We start from the raw sequence: 20,000 nt of genomic DNA, 5'->3' as shown, positions 1-20,000 counted from the left end.
TCGCAATGTCTAGCGCTGCAAGCTTTAAAATACTAACTAATATATAAATATATAAACTAACACACGGTTTTAAAAGTAAGGATTTAAAAGTTTCCGCCAGGGGATTAAAATAATTCTCACAATTTAGTATTTTTTCCTCACAATTCTGAGTTTATAACTCACAATTTTGAGGAAAAGAGTCAGAATTCTGAAATGAAAATGCCCAATTACCTGTTTATATTTTGTGGTGGACGCAAGCTTCATATTCTGTAGTCAACATGACATTTCAACATTTCTGAAGTGAAAAGCACTTTATAAATTAATGTTCTACGTTATTCTAACAAAATACATACATTTCAGCACACTCTTAACTCCGCCTCCTTTTCGCATTTGGTGAATTTGAACTGATAGTCAAATATCTACTGTGTGTTGGCATTTTTAGGTCGCATTTTAAAGTCTAGCTAATAATTAATGCAATTTAATGGTAGTTAACGGTAATATAAATAAACTGCACTAAAGCAAATGTACGAAAAATTGCGTTCGCACTCAAAACTTTTGCGTTCCCTGAGAAACTGCGTTAGCTTGTAACACTTTCACGAGTTCACACTTGCATATAATTTGAGGGGGTAGAGTTGAATGCGTATTTGGCGTGCTGTCCGGGGGAGGGCCCGGACCCAGAGTACCCCCCCCCCCCCCCCCTGTGTAAGTGTTTAGGACTAGAAGCGTGGAGAAGGGGTGGTGGAGGGATGCTGATAAACTGTCAATGGGATGAGGTGAGACTGCTGAGTGTATATATACTCTTACCATTGATTGCTGAGTGCTCTCCACTTGCGTTAATTATCTGAACCTGCTCCTCCCGAACCTTGTTAATAAAACATCATTTAGCGTTCCCTGATAAACTGTTCGTTTGTAACAACTTTGCTTTAGCTTGGCACACTTTTGCGTTCCCTGAGAAACTGTGTTCGTTTGTAACACTTTTGCGTTCCCTGAGAAACTGCGTTAGTTTGTAACAACTTTGCGTTAGCTTGTAACACCTTCGCGTTAGCTTGTAACAACTTTGCGTTCCCTAATAAACTGTTCATTTGTAACACTTTTGCGTTCACTGAGAAACTGCGTTAGCTTGTAACAACTTTGTGTTAGCTTGTAACACCTTCGCGTTAGCTTGTAACAACTTTGCGTTCCCTAATAAACTGTTCATTTGCAACACTTTTGCGTTCCCTGAGAAACTGCGTTAGCTTGTAACACCTTCTCGTTAGCTTGTAACACCTTCGCGTTAGCTTGTAACAACTTTGCGTTCCCTAATAAACTGTTCATTTGTAACACTTTTGCGTTCACTGAGAAACTGCGTTAGCTTGTAACAACTTTGTGTTAGCTTGTAACAACTTTGCGTTCCCTAATAAACTGTTCGTTTGTAACACTTTTGCGTTCCCTGAGAAACTGCGTTAGCTTGTAACAACTTTGTGTTAGCTTGTAACACCTTCGCGTTAGCTTGTAACACTTTTGCGTTCCCTGAGAAACTGCGTTAGCTTGTAACAACTTTGCGTTAGCTTGTAACACCTTCGCGTTCCCTAATAAACTGTTCGTTTGTAACACTTTTGCGTTCCCTGAGAAACTGCGTTAGCTTGTAACAACTTTGCGTTCCCTAATAAACTGTTCGTTTGTAACACTTTTGCGTTCCCTGAGAAACTGCGTTAGCTTGTAACAACTTTGCGTTCCCTAATAAACTTAGTTTGTAACACTTTTGCGTTCCCTGAGAAACTGCATTAGCTTGTAACAACTTTGCGTTACCTAATAAACTGTTCGTTTGTAACACTTTTGCGTTCCCTGAGAAACTGCGTTAGCTTGTAACAACTTTGCGTTAGCTTGTAAAACCTTCGCGTTAGCTTGTAACAACTTTGCGTTCCCTAATAAACTCTTCGTTTGTAACGCCAAATAACCTGATAACACCACATGATGGAAGTTAAATGCACTTTCATGTCGACTTCAAACTTAACTTTGATTAAGTTAATTGACTTACCAGTCCAGAGAAAGGGCCGGTTTACACGAGGAACACCAGAAGTTCATCCACCTAGAAAAGTGGTTAACCTCAAACACTTCACAGCACAAAATACACATTTCTTTAGAATCAACAGCATGAATATTTTAAGTAGTGATTTATTCGTACAAATCAAATCGTACACCAGAGTTTCTCTTCATAAAGTTTTATTAAAATAACAATTACATGTCAATCTACAATACAACATTCAAGGTAAAATAAATATGGCATATATTCAGAGCTCTTTAACAATAACGCTACACAACACTACACAAAATAAGTGCAATTCGGAATCAACAGCGAATAATCCGGATATTAACAGAATATTTACCGACGGGTCGCAGGAATCCACAAGTTGGACCAGAGAAGAGCTAGAACAGATCTAATGAACGTTTGCTGGAATTCAAAACTTTTTATCTTAATTACTCAAATGTATAAAGTCTGGCGTTCACATTTCTCATTAAGATGATTTAGTTATCGCTCGATGTTACTTGTATTTCCATGGCAACAGGAAAACTGAGAGTGTTTGTAAATATGCTGTAGTTTCAGACGCCGCATCACAAAACACGAGCAGAACAAATCGCTGTTTTAGTAATATTTTGAATATACTTTCATGTTAATTATAGTAAAAAAAATATATAAATATATATTAATATTTAGTTTTCATTTATTTTTATTTCAGTTTTTTTTTTTTTTTCAGTGAATATTTTTAGCACTTAAAACTTATTTCAGTTTATTGCGAAGGCAATATTTCTAAGGTAATGTTCTAAGTTAAACCAGATTAAATTTAGTTTCTTTACAACTAAAATTTTTATTTTATCTATTTCGATTAACAGAAATATTTGTAACAGTTTTCGTTAAAGTTAACAATAATAACCCTGGAACAAATGTCTGTGTAAAACATTCATACGTTAATTTCGCAACATGATGTACGAATAAAACTGCAGCGATTCTGCTCGTGTTTCACGAACAACGCCATGAGTTTGTAAATAAAATTACGTTGCAATAATATATTCGCAGCTCAGTTACGAGAATGTGTGAGAACATACTGGCAGCTTAATTGAGGTTTACGTTTATAATAACAATAACTTTTACGTATCAAAAAAAAATTTTTTTGGCACCAAACATTAAAAAAATAGCAATTTTTAAAGTTAGCAACATGTTTTGTGCAATAAAGCAATACATTTTAATATGTGCACACTGACAATAATCAGTGTTTTATAATATGTCATTGTTCATAATGAAACCCTTTTTCGCAATTTCGTGATTCTGAAAGCTTCATACATGGACGTTTCGAATCTTTCCTCCATACATCAGATTTAAAGGGATTTTTTAAAGTAAAAGTTAACCCTTGACATGCAAACATAATATAAATAGGAAGTGCTCGAAGCGGAATGACAGATTCCCGAGCCACACGATGGAGGACAGAGAGCAGAGTTCAGGATGAAGGTAGAGCGGTGTAGAGAACAGAAGTTCACGTCAGTTACTCAAAGTCTTTACACGCATGAGATGTGAGTCTCACACACACACACACGCGAGGTCCCGAGTGTGTTATTGTCCTGATTTGCGGGGCGTGGCCACTTGCCTCTTCTTCGCCTGGTAGAAGTCTGTCGGGATAAAAGAGCGTCCATCATTAGTCAAGCTGTCACTCACACCCTCATTATCACTCCCACAGAAAACACTATTAGGATCGCTCATGATCATTCAACAGTTTATATACATATATATATATATATATATCGGTAAGATTTTTCATGTTTTTAAAAGAAGTCTCTTCTGCTCACTTTTTTTATTTAAAAAAACAAAAAAACAGTAATATTGTTAAATATTAGGACAATTTAAAATAACTTTTCTATTTTAAAATGTAATTTATTCCTGTAATTGTCAGCATCATTACTCCAGTCTTCAGTGTCACATGATCTTCAGAAATCAGTGTAATATGATGATCTGATGATCAAGACACATTTATGATTATTATCAGTGTTGAAAACAGTTATTAATGTTTATATTTAAGGATTATTTGATGAATAGAAAGTTGAAAAGAACAGCATTAATCTGGAATAGAAGCTCTTGTGACATTAAACACAAAGTTTTGGGGTCAGTAAGAATTTTGTTTTATTTTTTTGGGGGAGAAAGAAATTATTAATCAAGGATCAATTAAACTGATCAAAGGTTACAGTAAAGACATTTATAATGTTACAAAAGCTTTCCATTTCAAAATAAACGTTTTTTTTTTAACTTTCTATTAATCAAAGAATCCTGGAAAAAATATAAAAAACTGTTTTCAATATTAATAATAATCAATCAGATCCTCATATTATCCTGAAATTCAGCTTTGATCACAGGAATAAATTACACTTTACTATATATTCACATAGAAAACTGATGATTTACATTATAATACTATTTCACAATATTAAAATAAAAAACATTCAGAATCTTCCCTATCTTATGAGACCGGTAATAGTGTCTCTCTCACCGGTGATGTTCGTCTGCTTCCTCTTCATCTCTGCTCTCTTCTCCGGCGTTTTCTCCACGTCCTGCGGAACCGGACAGAACCTGTTCTCTTTCCCCGGTGATCCTCCGGGACTCCGTGCGTCCTCACAGCTCCGGTACAGCACCGGCACGCGCACGCCGGACACGCCCACCCAGCGGAAGTCTCCGCCCTCCAACGGCTTCTCCGCGACGAAGTCGAAGCTCCAGCGACGCGACGCGTCCTCCAGGTCTTTCCTCAGCGCGTCGCGATACTCGCGCTGGAGCTGCTCGCGATCCACCGGACCGAATAGGCTTCTTCTCGCCGGCCCGGTTCCGAGGCCTCGAAGGATCCGCTTGTGCGCCGACATTATCTGAAGATAAAGACACGAGAGTGACGGTTACTATAGTGATGAAACCAACCGTCTCGGAACATCACGTGGTGCGTTCAAGTCATCTCGTAAAGATCGTGTTTACGAGTTGAACGCCATCACAATGTCGTAAATACGAGTGGGAAGCTCGGGATTTTCTTTAAGGCCCGATATAGTAGTGGGCGTGTGCGTGAGAAACATAGCGGAACACCACAACACTTAAAGGTATTTGTGATATTGTCAGGCTACAGCGAAGCTTAACGCCTGCACAGAATATGATATATTTTGTGTAATGAATTAAGAGAAAGCACAACGCCATCTTACTCCGACTAAGTAACTTGAACACGAACTTCTCCCCGGGAGGACTCTTGCAGTGTCTGACTCGTGAGTGAGTGTCTCTGCTGTTCTGTGGTCAGCTTTTAAAGGCTGCGTTGAGTCATGAGACGCAGAGACATGTGCGGACATGTTCCTCTGGCTGCAGTGAGCGCGCCTGGCCAGCAGAGGGCCGCCATCTTACCGAACTACTCTATTCAATACACATCATATACATATTACAAGTTAATAAAATACTTTATATTTCCATCAAACATGAGGGACGTCTCACTAATTATAAAATTGAATGAATATTCATACAAACCCACTCAAATAATACCTTTGTGTTATAAAATAATACTAATAATATCAATCAATCAATCAATCAACATTTATTTATAAAGCCCTTTACAACACTCAAGGTGAACCAAAGTGCTTTCCAAAAATAAAAATATAAAACAAATAACAAAAGACAAAATTAATGCCAGAAAGAAAACACAAAATGCCACAACAACTGCTATGAATTAAAAGCCAGTATATAATAAAGTTATTATTCTAAAAGATTCTTAGGACTGACAAATCAACGTTTCACATTGAAGTGACAGAATCTCTTATATTCAATAAATAATCAATCATTTAATATGTAATTTCTTTTTAAAAAATGTAGCCCATCTTTTTTCTGAGAATTTGTTTTATTATGCAACTCATGAATTAACTAAAATTATACTTGTAGTAATATAATCAATATAAAATAGTAGATATTATGACTTAAAAGTCGAAAATATTACTAGTCAAAAATTGGCTTGCCATAATTGACTAAAAGTTGAAATTATGATAAAAGTCGAAATTATAACAGCCATAATTATGACATAAAAAGTACATTATGACAAAGAATTATTTTGTCATAAGAATGTTTTCAAAGATCTTAGATCTTTTTTTCCACGAGAATGTTTCTTAAAAAAATTATTTCAATTGCCTAATATTATTTAACTCAATAATTGACTATTATTAAACTAAAATAGGCTTAATACTTGTGATAATATAATAAATATAAAATAATCTTTTTTTGACATTCTTAATATGACAGGGCTGTCAAACCAGCCTAAATTTCACATCAAAGTGTCAGAATCTGACATTACATTTAATAAATATATAATAATAAAACATAATTGTGATGTATTCAGGCCATATATTTAAGGATTTTTTTTTTGTATTCATATTTTATTTAGAAAATATATGATGGATCATTCATGATGTCATGACATCACGTGTCATTGAGTCCTTACTGGTTTATGTGACGGAACATGCCGTTCATTGCGAAAATACATTCAAGACCGCGGCGGGAAACGGAGCGTCTGTTTGATTGGTCAGAAGTGACGCAGACACGCCCACTCTACGCTCTGGCTCCACGTGAACACAAATCTCGTGTAAACCGGTGGAAAGAAAACAGGTCGCGATTGTGACATGAGTTCACTTTACAATAACATTCAAACAGCGATAAATCAATCAGTCACGAGCCTGTTAATCTATATATCCCAGTGGCAGTGACAAGTTCTCAGTTAAAGTTCGTCTGAGTTGTTTATATTACTCAGATGTAGTTTAAAACAGCCAAGAGTTTTAGTTAACAGTTTGCATAACGTTCTTGTGTTCAATGATAACAACTTTAAACAAACACCACGAACATGAAAGACGATGAAAAACAAGCAACTTACATGTTCTGGCTTCTGCCGAGTGTTAAAGATCAGTAAAGTCGCAGTGTGCCGAGTGATCTCGAGAGGTGACCGGTGTCCTGGACCGCGGAGTCGCGTGTAAACTGAGCTCCAGAAGCGTGTGTGGACACACTCAGTGCTGGGCGAGAGTAGCGGTGGTGACGAGATGTTCTTCTTCAGTGCTGGGGGACTTTCTGAACTTTTACAAACTCCGAAGGGCGTGTCTAGACTGTGGGCGGGGCCTAGTGAGCACAGCACGTGGACTGTGCCCGATAAACACGTGAGCGCGTGTGCAGCGTGAACGCGCCTTCACGGGAACATTCCTGTGCATCGGTCACAGAACAGAAGGTCCCGAACTGAGTGGATCCGCCCAATATTACACACACTATGTTTATTTATCTTTCTTGCATGAGCAGCTCAATTACAAAAAACAAAGTACATGCAAATAGCAAGCAAAAAATAAAATAAAAATTGAAAACGAATTCTTACTGTTAAAAACAATGTTTTTAATCTGTTATTTATCCCTGCTGCTGCTGAGCCAAACTTGCTGTTTTAACCCATCAAAAGAGCTTTTAAAAATGTTTTTTAGCCTGTAAACTTGATTTCTGTCTCATGTATAATTAATATAATTAGGAATGGAAACCCCAGAGGTTTGCAAGCAGTTGCTAGGGGGTTTGTAAAATATTTAGAATTGCAAACATGTACACTACATTTAATTCTGCTTTCTAAAGACTGACAGAAAACCATAAGATTAATTGTCGATATTTGATTCTTTTGACAGCCACAATGACGGAATTACATACAGAAAGTTAAAATTTGACATAAAAGTAGAAATTATGACTTAAAAAGTCTAAATATTGCATAAAATGTAATTCTTACTTAAAAATTAGTTCTTAAAAATTGAAATAATAAAAAGTTGGAATTCTGTCAAGTTATAATTATGACATAAAAATAAAAAATAAGACATTAATTTCGAAACAGACTTTAAAAAGTTAGGCTAATTTTTGACTAATTTTAAAAAGTCTGTGTTCTCCTCGCCCACATAGACTCCTTTTGTCAAAAAGCACATTTCATAAATAAAAAACTTTTCTACATGATTATTTCATCATTGTTACTTGTATCACACACAAATTAATAATGCAAAAAAGTATACTTTCAAAAAATATGATTCCCTCCATTTTAAAGTTAAAATAACACTTTTGTAAGTGTGAAGAAGTGTGAAATATTGGCATAGGTTTGATTTTGAAATTGGTGGGGACATCAATATATAAATATATTTTAAGTTTTGATCGCAATTATTGCTAGGGATTTATCAGTCTGGATATTAGTAGGAACATGTCCCGGCAACCTCCCCGTCCCGCTCTTGAAACCAAGCCACGGACACTACGTCCACCCGACGCGTGACTCATCATGACGTCACGGGGACGTGAGTAAAGCGCGGGAACGAGCGGGTGAGTTTGAGTTCCTGCATGTGTTCATTCATTCGTTCGGTTTAAAAGAACGTCTCCTCGCAGTCTGTGATGTTATTATTACCGTATTATGGCTGAACTCAAACTTCATTCGGCCGTATGAGCGCAAAAAACGTGGAATACTTTTAGAAATTAATTTGTCAAACCAGAAGAATACTGAGTGAACTGCTAAAAGTGATTTAAAATGGTGGAAAAGTAAACGGTTATTTCTGTAAACTAGCGAATGATAATCCATCATAACTCATTCTCTGTCAGCAGTTACAAAACATTTGAACATTTCAAGGACTTTGCCAGTCAGTCGCCAGCCTGAAGTCGAGCTAGTGGGAGGTTATCGAAGTTTGATCAGTGAATTTATGAAAGCTAGAATTATGGCGGCTGTTGGTTTTGTCTGAATCGTGACGTCATGCAGCAGAAGCGTGAATGAAGGATTTAATCCGCCGATTTATTTTTATTAACTACTACACCTCAAACCACAACCCATCTGCACTTATTCATGCATTTTAATATTTTTATGTACATAAAGACAATTAATACTGTGATGAACTATTATAAATGTGTAAAATATTTTGTTACATTACACTCCTTGTACTGCACTGTGTTCGGTCACTGTGTATTTTATTAATTTATAAAAATTATTTAAATAAATTTCATGTTTTTTAATCAACGTGATTAGTTACCGTTTAATCTCATGTTTTCACATTTTTCCCACTGCTTTTCAATTAAATCGTTAGTTTTACAAAAATGTATTTCAAACAAATTGTATTTATTTTTATCATACTTTTTATTTGTTTTATTTAATCCGTTTTATAAATTTTAAATGTTTTCTATTGTATTTATTTGCAGAATTTAAAAAAAAAATCAAATGTATTTGTAAATTAGTTTAATCTTATTTTTACTGATTTAGTCAAATGTACAGATCCTAGCTCTCTCTCGTGGCCCCAGTTCAAATTACCCAGAAAACCCCTGGATTCAAATAACCCAGAACGAAGCTGTTGAACAGTTAATATTAACCCAGCTGTATGAAATGTGCTAATTCAGAGGAACACTAAGCACAACGCTTAAAATATATATCCATCGTAGAGGCTCTAGTTTTAATGTAGTTTATGTGTGTATGTGGAGTTATTAATCTGCTTTAACACACACATGTGTAAGTTCATAAGTGGACAGCATTGCTGAGTATTTTCTGCTTAAAACTGCAGTGAACCAAAGACAGTCTCAAAAACACGGTTTGAAATCGCTGGTGTTTCTGACGTCACACACTACCTTGTAACCAATCAGATCAACGTGTGATCGTCCACCAGTGGATCTCTGAGTGAGGGAGTGAGTGGAGGAGGCGCTCATTTGCATATTCATAGAACCGCGCATACTAAATGAAGCAAGGGTGTTGGGTTACATTCAAGATATTTTAAGACATGAAGATTGTTTTTAAAAGAAAACTCAAATTTGTCATTTTGGTGATCAAAGAGGAGTTTTAAAGGATAACATATTCAGACAACCCTATAAAATGGCCAATTATTAAATTAATACACATACAACACTGTAAAAATTCACAGAGACAGGATATCTTTTGTAATGAGTTTTAATTCAAATCAACATTATAAACAGTACAAACACTACAAGGAAAAAAACAAACGAGAATGAAAGCTGTTCTTCATTCCACCCCCTGCTGGCGACTCAGTGTCGTTACATCTTCCCCCTCTGATCGCAAACAAACAAAGCAAAACGCTCTCGGTCGAGCTCAGGCGACAGGAAATGAGCTCATCGCAGCAGGACCGATCACACTCACCGGCAAAAACACAAATAAGTCTTAAAAGTGTGAGATGGAATGCCGTCGCATTAAAACTGCAGCTACAGAAGGAAACAGAACCGCTAAAATAATGTTCATAAAAAATAAAAAAAATAAATGGGGGACTTTGAGCAATAAAGTCTTTTCAAAGTTTTTGATCGACGATTTCCCGTCACGACGTTTTTCTCTGTGTCGTGGTTCATTTCCGGTCATTAGATCTGGAACGACTGTAAACGGGGGGGAGAAAACGAGATGTGAGCTCGGTGTTGGACGTCCATCCTGGCCGGACGATATAAAGTAGCGAAACTCTTACCTCCTCGATCGTGAGAAAGATCGCGAGGGCTTGTGGTTCCTGTCGCGGGACAGCGATCTCTCCCTCCTGCGCTCTCTGGAAAGAGATCTAGACGGAGTCCAGAACCAGGGTTATAATAGTCAACGTTCCTAACTTGTATATAGATTTCATATTTTAAAAAATGTAATTGTATTTTTGTGCAGTTTTCATAATAAACGTAAAATTATGTAAAAAAAATTAAGTTAACTTAACAACTTCTCACTTCAGCAATAATTTGCCAAAGGTCGTCTTTAAAAAGATCAAACGTAAATCTGCTTTAAAGCATTCACGATTTACGAAAGTTTAAGTTGGAAGTTTTCAGGTCAATGCTCAAAACTTGAGAAATTGATTATAAATAAAGCGTAAATATAATGTAGTACCATAAAATACAAAACATTATCAAACTAAAATATAGTACATTCCTTTTATTGAAGAAAAAAAAAAATTAACAAAAAAAACTGTAATTGACCACCACGTGAAGAGCACCAAAGGGTTAAACAATGTCCTAAAATAGACGGATTTAAAAATCAAAACAAAGTTACCATAAAATGAAAACATAAAACAATTAAAAATATTGCTAAACTATAATAGCATCTCAATGAAACTCAATGTAGATAGTGCTAGCGCCGTTTTCCAGCGCGTAAAGTTGCGCAAACTCTTACCTGCTACGACTGCGACTGAAGCTCCTCCTCCTGGGCGATCTGAAGAAGAGAAGAGAAGAGCGAGTGAGCGCGGTGGCGGTCGACACACGAAGGCACCTCAAAAGCCCTGAAACTCCAGCCTGCTAACAGTCACACACTCGTCACCGCCCTGATACAGGGGTGGAGTGGAGATCGCCACATGAGCGCTCGCTAAGAGCGTTACGCTCGAGTACAGACAGCTACACAGTAGAAAAACTCAACGCACTGCAAACATCCCCAACAGAATGAAGACACTGAAAGAAAGCAAGAGCATCTCTCAAAGCCCACGCTTCTTATGTAACCTGAACCTCCGCTTGGGCTCCCCATCAGTTTCTGCCTAATCTTAACGGAGTCAAGATACCAACCCTGTGTGTTTCAACTCAACAGGAGATTTCTCCTCATCTTATATCTGTATTCAGCATTAAACTGTATGAAGCAGGAAAAACTTACTAGTCTTTCGGTTTTCAACAAGCTAGAAAAGGCGAAGGGGTGGCGGCCGGGGAGCAGAATTGGCGGGAAAGTGCAGGCCAGATGCTGCTAGCTGATTAGCTGGCTTGCGGATGGGGGCTGGATGTAGTGGATTTTTCCTGCTTTTATTGGTTAGCCGAAGGCTGTTGCTGGTGGTTGGTAGTGTAGACATTGGGGAACGTAAAACGCTGATTGGTCAGGAATGTGAAGTGGGCCGCTGCCGATTGGGTGTTAAGGTTGGAGGAGGAGGAGGAGCTGACAACGGCATGCTCAGGAACCAATGGGCTGGTGCGACCTGATGACTGGCCACGCCTGGGTCATGTGACACCAACCCAGCCAGCTGATTGGGGCACGCTGGTCACATGATGCTGAAAGAGGACTAGTAGACTGACTCAGAGGGTGGTGAGGAGAGGCATGGTGGTGACTCTGCAACGGGGTTCATTTTTATTAATATAGAGATGATAAGATAAGAAAATAAAAACAACCTTTTCATGTAAAGTTAAGTCAACAAAAGATTGCATTCCAACCATTACTAGAGCCGAGCAGATTACTGAACACAAGCGACTGGGCTTTGGGCGGCCAATTCGCAAAGTTTGCATAGTCAACTTTAAATAACGCTGCACAAGAAGTGCGCGAAGTCGCATCCGGGTCCGATTTCAATCCGAAATAAAGCATATTTTTAGGAATTAAGGACAATTAAGAACATCCATCACTGCCAAAATTATCATAACAGTAAAAAAAAAAAAAAAAAAATTCACTTTACATTTTAAATTAAGTAAACAAATGTAATTAGCGCAATGACTTCATATTAGCATTAATGAGAATTTGGGTGGAAAAAAGGTGCTAAATTGTCAACGAAACATCACGATGCTAAAAGCAGTAACGCTTTACAATAAGCTCCCATTGGTTATGCAATACACATGTGACACTAACACCTAATAATAAAATACTTTTACTAATAAACACATTAGAAGTGTTTTTCATTGTTAGTTCATGTTGGCTAAGATTAACAAACAGAAGCTTACTGTAAAATGTTAGCTACACAACAAGCTATCAAAAAGCTTGTTTTTGTTGTTCCGACTTTTAATTTCGGCGTGAAACGCAACCCGGGCGCCGTCATGAGATTAGCCCAAATAATCACTCGCGGATCTGCATTTAAACAAAACTATCAGAATTTGAGAAGCCCAGTCAGATCATTGCTTAATGGTTATCAATGACAATGAAGATGGAGGAGCTAAAGATCTCCGTCAGATGCCCATCAGAACCGGGACACGTGGCACCAGCAGGGCAGGGGCATCCAGGACTGGCGAAGGGGGCAGAATCGCATTAGTTTCCTCTGAAACACAGTTTACAGAGAGACAGGTGAGCGGGAGAACGGGTTTACCTGCGCCTGGCGGGCGGGCTACGCCTTCGGTAGTCGTCGCGTGGACGTCGGCTCCAGGATGGAGGCGGACCCCGGTTACGAGTTCGCTTCTCGCCATTGGACAGCTCCACCCTCACTCGGCAACCGCAGAGAGTCCTGCGTGACCCGTCGATTAGACCAGAAGTCGTGAAGTAATTTGCTGATGATGATGATGATAACTAGCTTTATGATCCACACTCACCGTCCGTCTAGCTCTCTGACGGCGTCTGTGGCGTCACGAGGGTCTTCGAATTCGACGAACGCAAAACCAGGAGGGTTTCTGGCCACCCAGACGCTCCTCAAGGGCCCGTAGTAGCCGAACGCCCTCTCCAGTTCCGACTTGTTCCCATTATTCCCGAGATTCCCAACGTACACTTTGCAGTCCAGAGGGCAGTCGCGATGCATGGCTCAATCTGCACAACACAAGAGTACCAGATGTTACAGATGTTATTTTTTTATGTTACCCTGCACCACAAAACCAGTCACATGGGTACATTTTTTTAATTGAGACGAATATATAAGCTGAATAAATAATCTCTCCACTGATGTGTGGTTTGTTAGGATAGGACAATATTTGGTCGAGACAACTATTGAAAATCTGGAATCTGAGGAGCAAAAAATTTTAACATTGAGAAAATCTCCTTTAAAGTTGTGCATTTATGTTCACGATTGTGCTGCATTCACTCACAAAAATACATGTTTTATATATTTACGGTAGGACATTTACTAAATATCTTCATGGAACATGATCTTAATATCCTCATGATTTTTGGCATAAAAGAAAAAGCAATAATTTTGCCCCATACAGTGTATATTGCCACAGATATACCCGTGCGTCATGTGACTGGGTTTGTGATCCTGGGTCACATGTGAAATGTTGATTTTATCATGGAATTCAGTCAATAAATGTGCTTGAGTATCTACGTGCTGACAGTTGAAGCGATCATCTCTTCCTCTTCACAACAGCAGCAAATAAACATGAACATCAGAAGGAATGAAAGATTCAGAACAACGTACTAGGGCTGGGCGATAAAACGATAATTATCGCAATATTTTTTATAAAACGAGATCAAGCATTCGATAATGTTTATGCACCAAAAGCGGAACGAAACTCATTTGTACCGCACGTCACACGGACCGTTTATCCGCTCGGTGCAAACGGCAGCGCACTAGCGAACGCGTTTACTCTGATCGGTCTCGAGATCCAGTGAGAACCGCTTGAATCCAGCGAAGAACACACACGTCTCAGTGATTTACACCAGTGCAAAGGCAGATGAAGCGGCGCTGACCAACAGGAGAAACTGCGCAACGATAGTCAGAGGCTTTTCCGTCGACACATTCCCATCATTTACTGTAACGTTAGCCTAGTAATGTTAACTGCACCATGAAATGTGGGATATATATATTGAATTGTATTATATTATTAATGTAGACGATGTATTAAAGGACTAATGGAACATACAGAATTTAATAATGCATTTAGGCTACTGTTTTTTTTTTTTTTTTTTTATACAAATACCATAGAAACCATAAAGTAACATTATGCCATGATAGTGAGGTGCTGTAGGCTATGCCCAGTTTATCTGTGGTCATGATCTAAATGCTGGATGACCAATGCTTCATTTTCATAAAACTCAAAACAGTCAGAAACTCAGAATATTAAATTTTTTATAACAGATGTTACTGTTTTTTTAATGAACAAATTTAACATAGTAAATTTGCATCCTAACGTAAGCTAATTCTACCGTCAACTCACTGTCAAATATGGGTTTCAAGACAAAACATGTAATATTAATATTGCAGCCCGCACTGCAAACAGAGCTGAAGATGCGTGCCGTCACAACGCACGAGGCGACACAACCCCGTCTCAAGACAACATCCCACATTAGCACATCCAGACACTGAGAAATTAACTTTCCAATAAAGGAAAAATGTCAAATGTTTGAATGTTCTACCTGAGATTTGTGAATGTTCCCCTGTTTGACAAGTGTTTATCATGATATGTTCTGACAATAACTAGTTTAAAACCACAATTAACGCTCTGGTTTCTACAGCTTACACTTAGGAGCAAAAATCTGCCTTAAAACTTGGAAAAATAAAGATTTGACATTTATCGTAATAATTACAGATATCGACTGATATAAAACAATTATCGTGATCATTTTTTTTGGCCATATCGCCCAGCCCTACAACTTACTGAAATAAATCATGTCTCATGTAATCCATCAATTACACGACATGTTTCAAACAGAAAGAAGTCAATAAAACAACTCGTAAACAATAGTCACATTTACCTTAGAAAAGCCACTCAATGACCATAAACAACAGTTTGCTAGAAAAATAACTATAGAGATGAGCATTTTCATAAATATATGCATGTTACGTGTCAGAACGTAAATGTGGTTAACGAGAACTGTGAGTGTGTGCAGGTTTTCTTGTTGTGCTCTTTTCTTCTCTCTCTCTCTCTCTGTCGCTTTACGCTCGTTTGAGTGTAACAGGTGCAGCTGCTTAGATGGGCGGGGCTGACGGACTCGACGCGTGAATATAAGCTGTCTGGAAGGCTCGTTCATCGAGTTCCCCCTCCTGCTTCACGCTGTTGTTGAACGTGTGTTATTGTGAACGAGTTTTGCGCAACACTGTGGTGTTGAAAGCCGGTTGGCTGTCGTGTGTTTCTGTGATAGAATAACGCCTGTGAACGGCGTGCTGACTGTTAGCGGTATAGGCCGGTAAATGTGACGTCCTGCTTTCTTTATTAATACTGTTGAGAGGGTCAGAAGCGCTATTATCTTTTAACCTTGTTTTCTCCTGTTTACTGGCTAGCAGGGAGGTAAGAATTGTGTACTTTTGTTTATTTCTGAAATCCAGGGAAGATGAACTAAAATTTAGTTAGAAGACTCGTTTTGTTTGTTATTTTTGCGGCTGACTGAACCCTCTCCTTTTTGAGTATATTTCACCTCTCAAAACGAATGAATTCTTACCCCTACATGTAACAATAAATATTGACTTTTTTTTGGGTTACCATGTTTCATTGTGTGTTTTAATGGAGCAGGAGATGGAACTCCGGGCGGCACCTTTTAATAGGTTTCCGCTCTATATGTTAGTGCGCGTGGCACGTAACATAATGGGGGCTCGTCATCAAAATTCATAAATCCTCAATCTCAAAAAAACCGGAAGCTTCAAAAATTTGGTGAGTAAAATTTAAGTGTTTTTTTCTTTTCTTTTTGTCTAACGAGTTAATATAGCCTAGTGGTGGGGAAGGGAATATGGAGAGTGAGGTTGAAGCTTTTGTTAACTCTCCGTCGGTGGAGCAGTTGGATCGCTTTAATAAAAAAGAATTACTGCAAATTGCAGAGAGTTTTAAAATATCCGTTTCGCCTTCAGCAGTAAAAGCTGATATCAAAACCGAAATTTTGTCGGAGATGATCTCTCTTGGTATTGTGACCGAAAAATCAGGGGTGCCTGCCCCACGTGAATTTGATCCTGTTATGGCACTGAAATTAAAAGAACTAGAATTACAAATTAAGCGTCAAGAGCATGAAACACGTGTCCTAGCTTTTCAAGAGTTAGAGCTGATTCGTATAACTAAACGGGAGGAGCGAGAACAGCATCCCATTGATGTGTCACAGGGTTTCCGTGGGTCAAGTCAGTTTGATCCAACCCGGTACATGAAACTCGTTCCCCAATTTAGAGAGTCGGAGGTAGATGCCTACTTTACTGCTTTTGAGAGGGTAGCGGGAAAGCTGCGCTGGCCTAAAGATATGTGGGCGGTAATGTTACAGAGCAGCTTCGTGGGCAAGGCACAAGAGGTTTGTTCTGCCTTGCCCATTGAAGACTCTCTCGATTATGATGTAGTAAAAACAGCGGTTCTTCGAGCATATGAACTTGTGCCCGAAGCTTACAGGCAGAAATTCAGAAATCATGCTAAAGCAGCTAGACAGACTTTCGTAGAATTCGCGCATGATAAAAGAGCAATGTTAGAGAAGTGGTGTATTGCGTCTGATGCTACAACGTTTGAACGTCTCCAGGAGTTAATACTACTGGAGGATTTCAAAGGTTGTCTTCCTGAAAACTTAGTGTTGCACCTGAATGAACAAAAGGTTTCTTCGTTGTCGGAGGCTGCAGTGTTTGCTGATGAGTACGTGCTGACTCATCGAACCATTTTTCCCACGGCCCGTCAGAATCAAAACATTAGATCGTACGCTGAGAGGAATGCGGCGTTCGGGCGATCATCAAAGACAGACGCTCGTACGAGCGCGCCCGGGGGAAATTTTTCAAAACCCACAGAGTCTAAACGTGCGTGTTTCTTCTGTCTTGATCCCAGTCATTTAATTGCGGACTGCAAGGCGTGGAAACAAAAAAATGCGGCGGTTAAAGCGAAAAGCGTTGCACATGTGGTACTTGAACCGCAGGTAGGATCGGCTAAGTCGTTTTCGCCTGGGATGGAGTTGTTTAAACTTCCTGATGAGCGGTTCTGTTTCTATTTCTCCAGACAGTACGTCAAAACCTGTGTCTATGTTGCGCGACACTGGCGCTGCTCATTCATTTATTCGCGAAAATGTTCTTCCATTGTCCGCGGAGACGTATACAGGGACTGATATATTAGTTCGTGGAATTGAGCTAGGGTGCATTAAAATTCCTGTTCACTCTGTGTTTCTAAAATCCGAGCTAGTCTCGGGCATAGTAAACGTGGGAGTCTGTGTTAGACTACCAGTGGAAGGTATAGATTTCATCCTGGGTAACGATTTGGCTGGAGGCAATGTTTTTCCTTTTCCCGTAGTGTCCGAGTGTCCTGCGAAAGATTCGGTTTTGCTGCCTGTCTCTCCTTTGTTTCCAGCGTGTGCGGTGACACGCTCACAGTCACAGAAATTTGCAGACACCGTTGATTTATCTGATTCATTTCTGTTACGTTCAAAACCTACGGAGTTGTCATTGTCAGTGAATGACAATGTTTTAGAGACGAGCTCTGACGGGCGTACTCAGCGGCAAACACTTATCGGCCGTAAACAACTTAGTATGGCACAAAAGTCAGATTCGTCTTTGTTGCGGTGTGTTGAAACCGCAGTAAAGACAAAAGATGATCTCGCTCGTGTAAGGATAGGTTATTATTGGGATGGAGATGTCTTAATGCGCAAGTGGCTTCCAATGGTTGAGGACAAAACTGACTTAACCCATGCTTATCAAATTGTTGTACCTATGTGCTATCGTTCTGTAGTGCTTGAACTTGCCCACGATCATCTAATGGCAGGGCACTTTGGAGTCAATAAAACTTTTCAGCGTGTTACGAAATACTTTTATTGGCCCGGAGTGAAAGCAAGTGTCGTAAAATATTGCCGTTCTTGTCGTGCGTGTCAAATCGCGGGGAAGCCTAATCAGGTTGTGCGCCCCGCACCCTTACGCCCAATTCCCGTGGTGGGGGAGCCGTTCGAACGACTAATATTGGACTGTGTCGGACCGCTCCCAAGATCGAAAAGTGGACACCAATATATTCTCACGCTGATGTGCGCTGCCACTCGGTTCCCCGAGGCGATTCCCCTCCGCAACTTAAAAGCCAAAACCGTTGTAAAGGAACTGATCAAATTTTGCTCTCTTTTTGGCCTGCCGCATGTAATCCAAACAGACCGCGGAACTAATTTTACATCAAAGCTTTTCAAACAGGTGCTGACTAAAATTTCGGTTTCACATCAGATGTCCAGCGCATATCATCCGCAGTCGCAGGGAGCGTTGGAGCGGTTCCATCAAACGCTCAAAACCATGCTGCGTGTTTACTGCGTAGAAACGGGAAAAGAATGGGATGAGTGTTTGCCCTTATTACTTTTCGCCGTTCGTGAAACTGTGCAAGACTCTATAGGCTTCAGCCCAGCGCAGTTGGTGTTCGGTCATGCGGTTCGTGGCCCCCTTAAGCTTCTGAGTGAACAAATACTTGAGAATGAGGTTGCGCTTGTGCCTGTAACTGAGTATGTAGATTCACTCCGTAAGCGTTTGAAGCACGCTTGTGATCTCGCGAAGTCGAACCTAGCAGGCTCTCAAGCTACTATGAAGGATTATTACGATCGCAAAAGTGTTGCTCGTTCGTTTGATCCAGGTGAATCCGTGCTGGCCTTGTTACCAGTTCCTGGGTCATCTTTGCAGTCCCGATTTACTGGTCCTTATATTGTAGAAAAAAAAGTGAGTGAAACAAATTATGTACTGAGAACGCCAGATCGTAGGAAGAAGAGACGAAATTGTCATATTAACATGTTAAAGCCTTATCATGCAAGAGATCAAGTTGAAGCGTCAGTTAAAAGTGTGACATTGGTGGCCCCTACTCTCCAGTGCAACGTTGAGGATGAAGTTGGAGGGAATATCCCAGCGCTGGTAGGAAGCTTGCAAAACTCTAGCGTACTCAACAATTTGCATACCTTCCTTAGTCACTTATCAGATCATCAAAGAGGAAGTATCGTAAAATTGATTGACAGTTTTCCCAGTATTTTCTCTGATGTTCCATCTCGCACAAATGTGTTGTTTCATGACATCGACGTTGGAGATGCGGCTCCAATTAAACAACACCCGTATAGAGTGAATCCTCAAAAACGTAGTATCATGAAATCAGAGGTTGAATACATGTTACGAAACGGTTTAGCGAAACCAAGTCAGAGCGCGTGGAGTTCCCCCTGCCTGTTGGTACCTAAGGCCGATTCATCATCTCGTTTCTGTACTGACTACCGGAAAGTTAATTCCGTTACCAAACCTGACTGTTTTCCTTTACCAAGAATAGATGATTGCATCGATAGAGTCGGACCTGCAAAGTTCGTTTCGAAACTGGACCTGCTTAAGGGCTACTGGCAGGTGCCCCTTACTCCGCGCGCTGCTGAGATATCTGCATTTGTCACACCTGACTACTTCTGCCAATACTCTGTAATGGCGTTCGGGATGCGGAACGCCCCGTCCACGTTCCAGCGCCTAATGCAGTTGGTACTGTGTGATATACAAAATTGTACTGCGTATCT

General features: G+C 39.5%; 2 protein-coding genes across 4 annotated transcripts in view; both read right to left on the bottom strand.

Annotated features, from left to right (window-relative positions):
• Positions 1 to 2,711: 2,711 nt before the first annotated feature.
• cdkn1a (cyclin dependent kinase inhibitor 1A) lies at positions 2,712 to 7,050 on the bottom strand. 3 transcript variants are annotated; one of them, XM_079592896.1, is made up of 3 exons: positions 6,882 to 7,050; positions 4,494 to 4,860; positions 2,712 to 3,621 (listed from the first exon to the last, which is right to left on the bottom strand). In XM_079592896.1, the coding sequence occupies exons 2-3, from the start codon at positions 4,855 to 4,857 to the stop codon at positions 3,566 to 3,568; spliced, it is 420 nt and encodes a 139-aa protein (XP_079449022.1). In that variant the 5' UTR covers positions 4,858 to 4,860; positions 6,882 to 7,050; the 3' UTR covers positions 2,712 to 3,565. The 3 variants fall into 3 exon arrangements, with proteins under 3 accessions (XP_079449022.1, XP_079449021.1, XP_079449020.1); XM_079592895.1 differs by having other exon boundaries at positions 6,456 to 7,029; XM_079592894.1 differs by lacking the exon at positions 6,882 to 7,050 and adding an exon at positions 5,182 to 5,328.
• Positions 7,051 to 9,915: 2,865 nt separating this feature from the next.
• srsf3b (serine and arginine rich splicing factor 3b) overlaps positions 9,916 to 20,000 on the bottom strand; it is a 13,026-nt gene continuing 2,941 nt past the window's right edge. Inside the window, exons 2-6 of the mRNA XM_079592893.1 lie at positions 13,217 to 13,427; positions 12,997 to 13,131; positions 11,127 to 11,165; positions 10,447 to 10,533; positions 9,916 to 10,360 (exon numbers count right to left, since the gene is read on the bottom strand). Of these exons, the coding sequence (XP_079449019.1) occupies positions 10,333 to 10,360; positions 10,447 to 10,533; positions 11,127 to 11,165; positions 12,997 to 13,131; positions 13,217 to 13,419 (492 nt within the window). The 5' untranslated portion in view covers positions 13,420 to 13,427 and the 3' untranslated portion in view covers positions 9,916 to 10,332. The remainder of the gene's footprint in view (positions 10,361 to 10,446; positions 10,534 to 11,126; positions 11,166 to 12,996; positions 13,132 to 13,216; positions 13,428 to 20,000) is intronic.

Source organism: Phoxinus phoxinus, assembly GCF_949152265.1.
Source record: "Phoxinus phoxinus genome assembly, chromosome: 20".
NCBI lineage: Eukaryota > Metazoa > Chordata > Actinopteri > Cypriniformes > Leuciscidae > Phoxinus > Phoxinus phoxinus.
Note: the sequence above shows the minus strand (reverse complement) of the source record. Positions and strands in the feature narration are given on the sequence as shown.

Excerpts from the sequence above, each read along its gene's own strand:
- cdkn1a (XM_079592894.1), bottom strand. The coding sequence starts at position 5,322 with ATGTCCGCACATGTCTCTGCGTCTCATGACTCAACGCAGCCTTTAAAA. Across the intron at positions 4,861-5,181 it reads GTTCAAGTTACTTAGTCGGA|ATAATGTCGGCGCACAAGCG; the intron begins GTAAGATGGCGT and ends CTTTATCTTCAG. Across the intron at positions 3,622-4,493 it reads GAAGCAGACGAACATCACCG|ACTTCTACCAGGCGAAGAAG; the intron begins GTGAGAGAGACA and ends TTATCCCGACAG.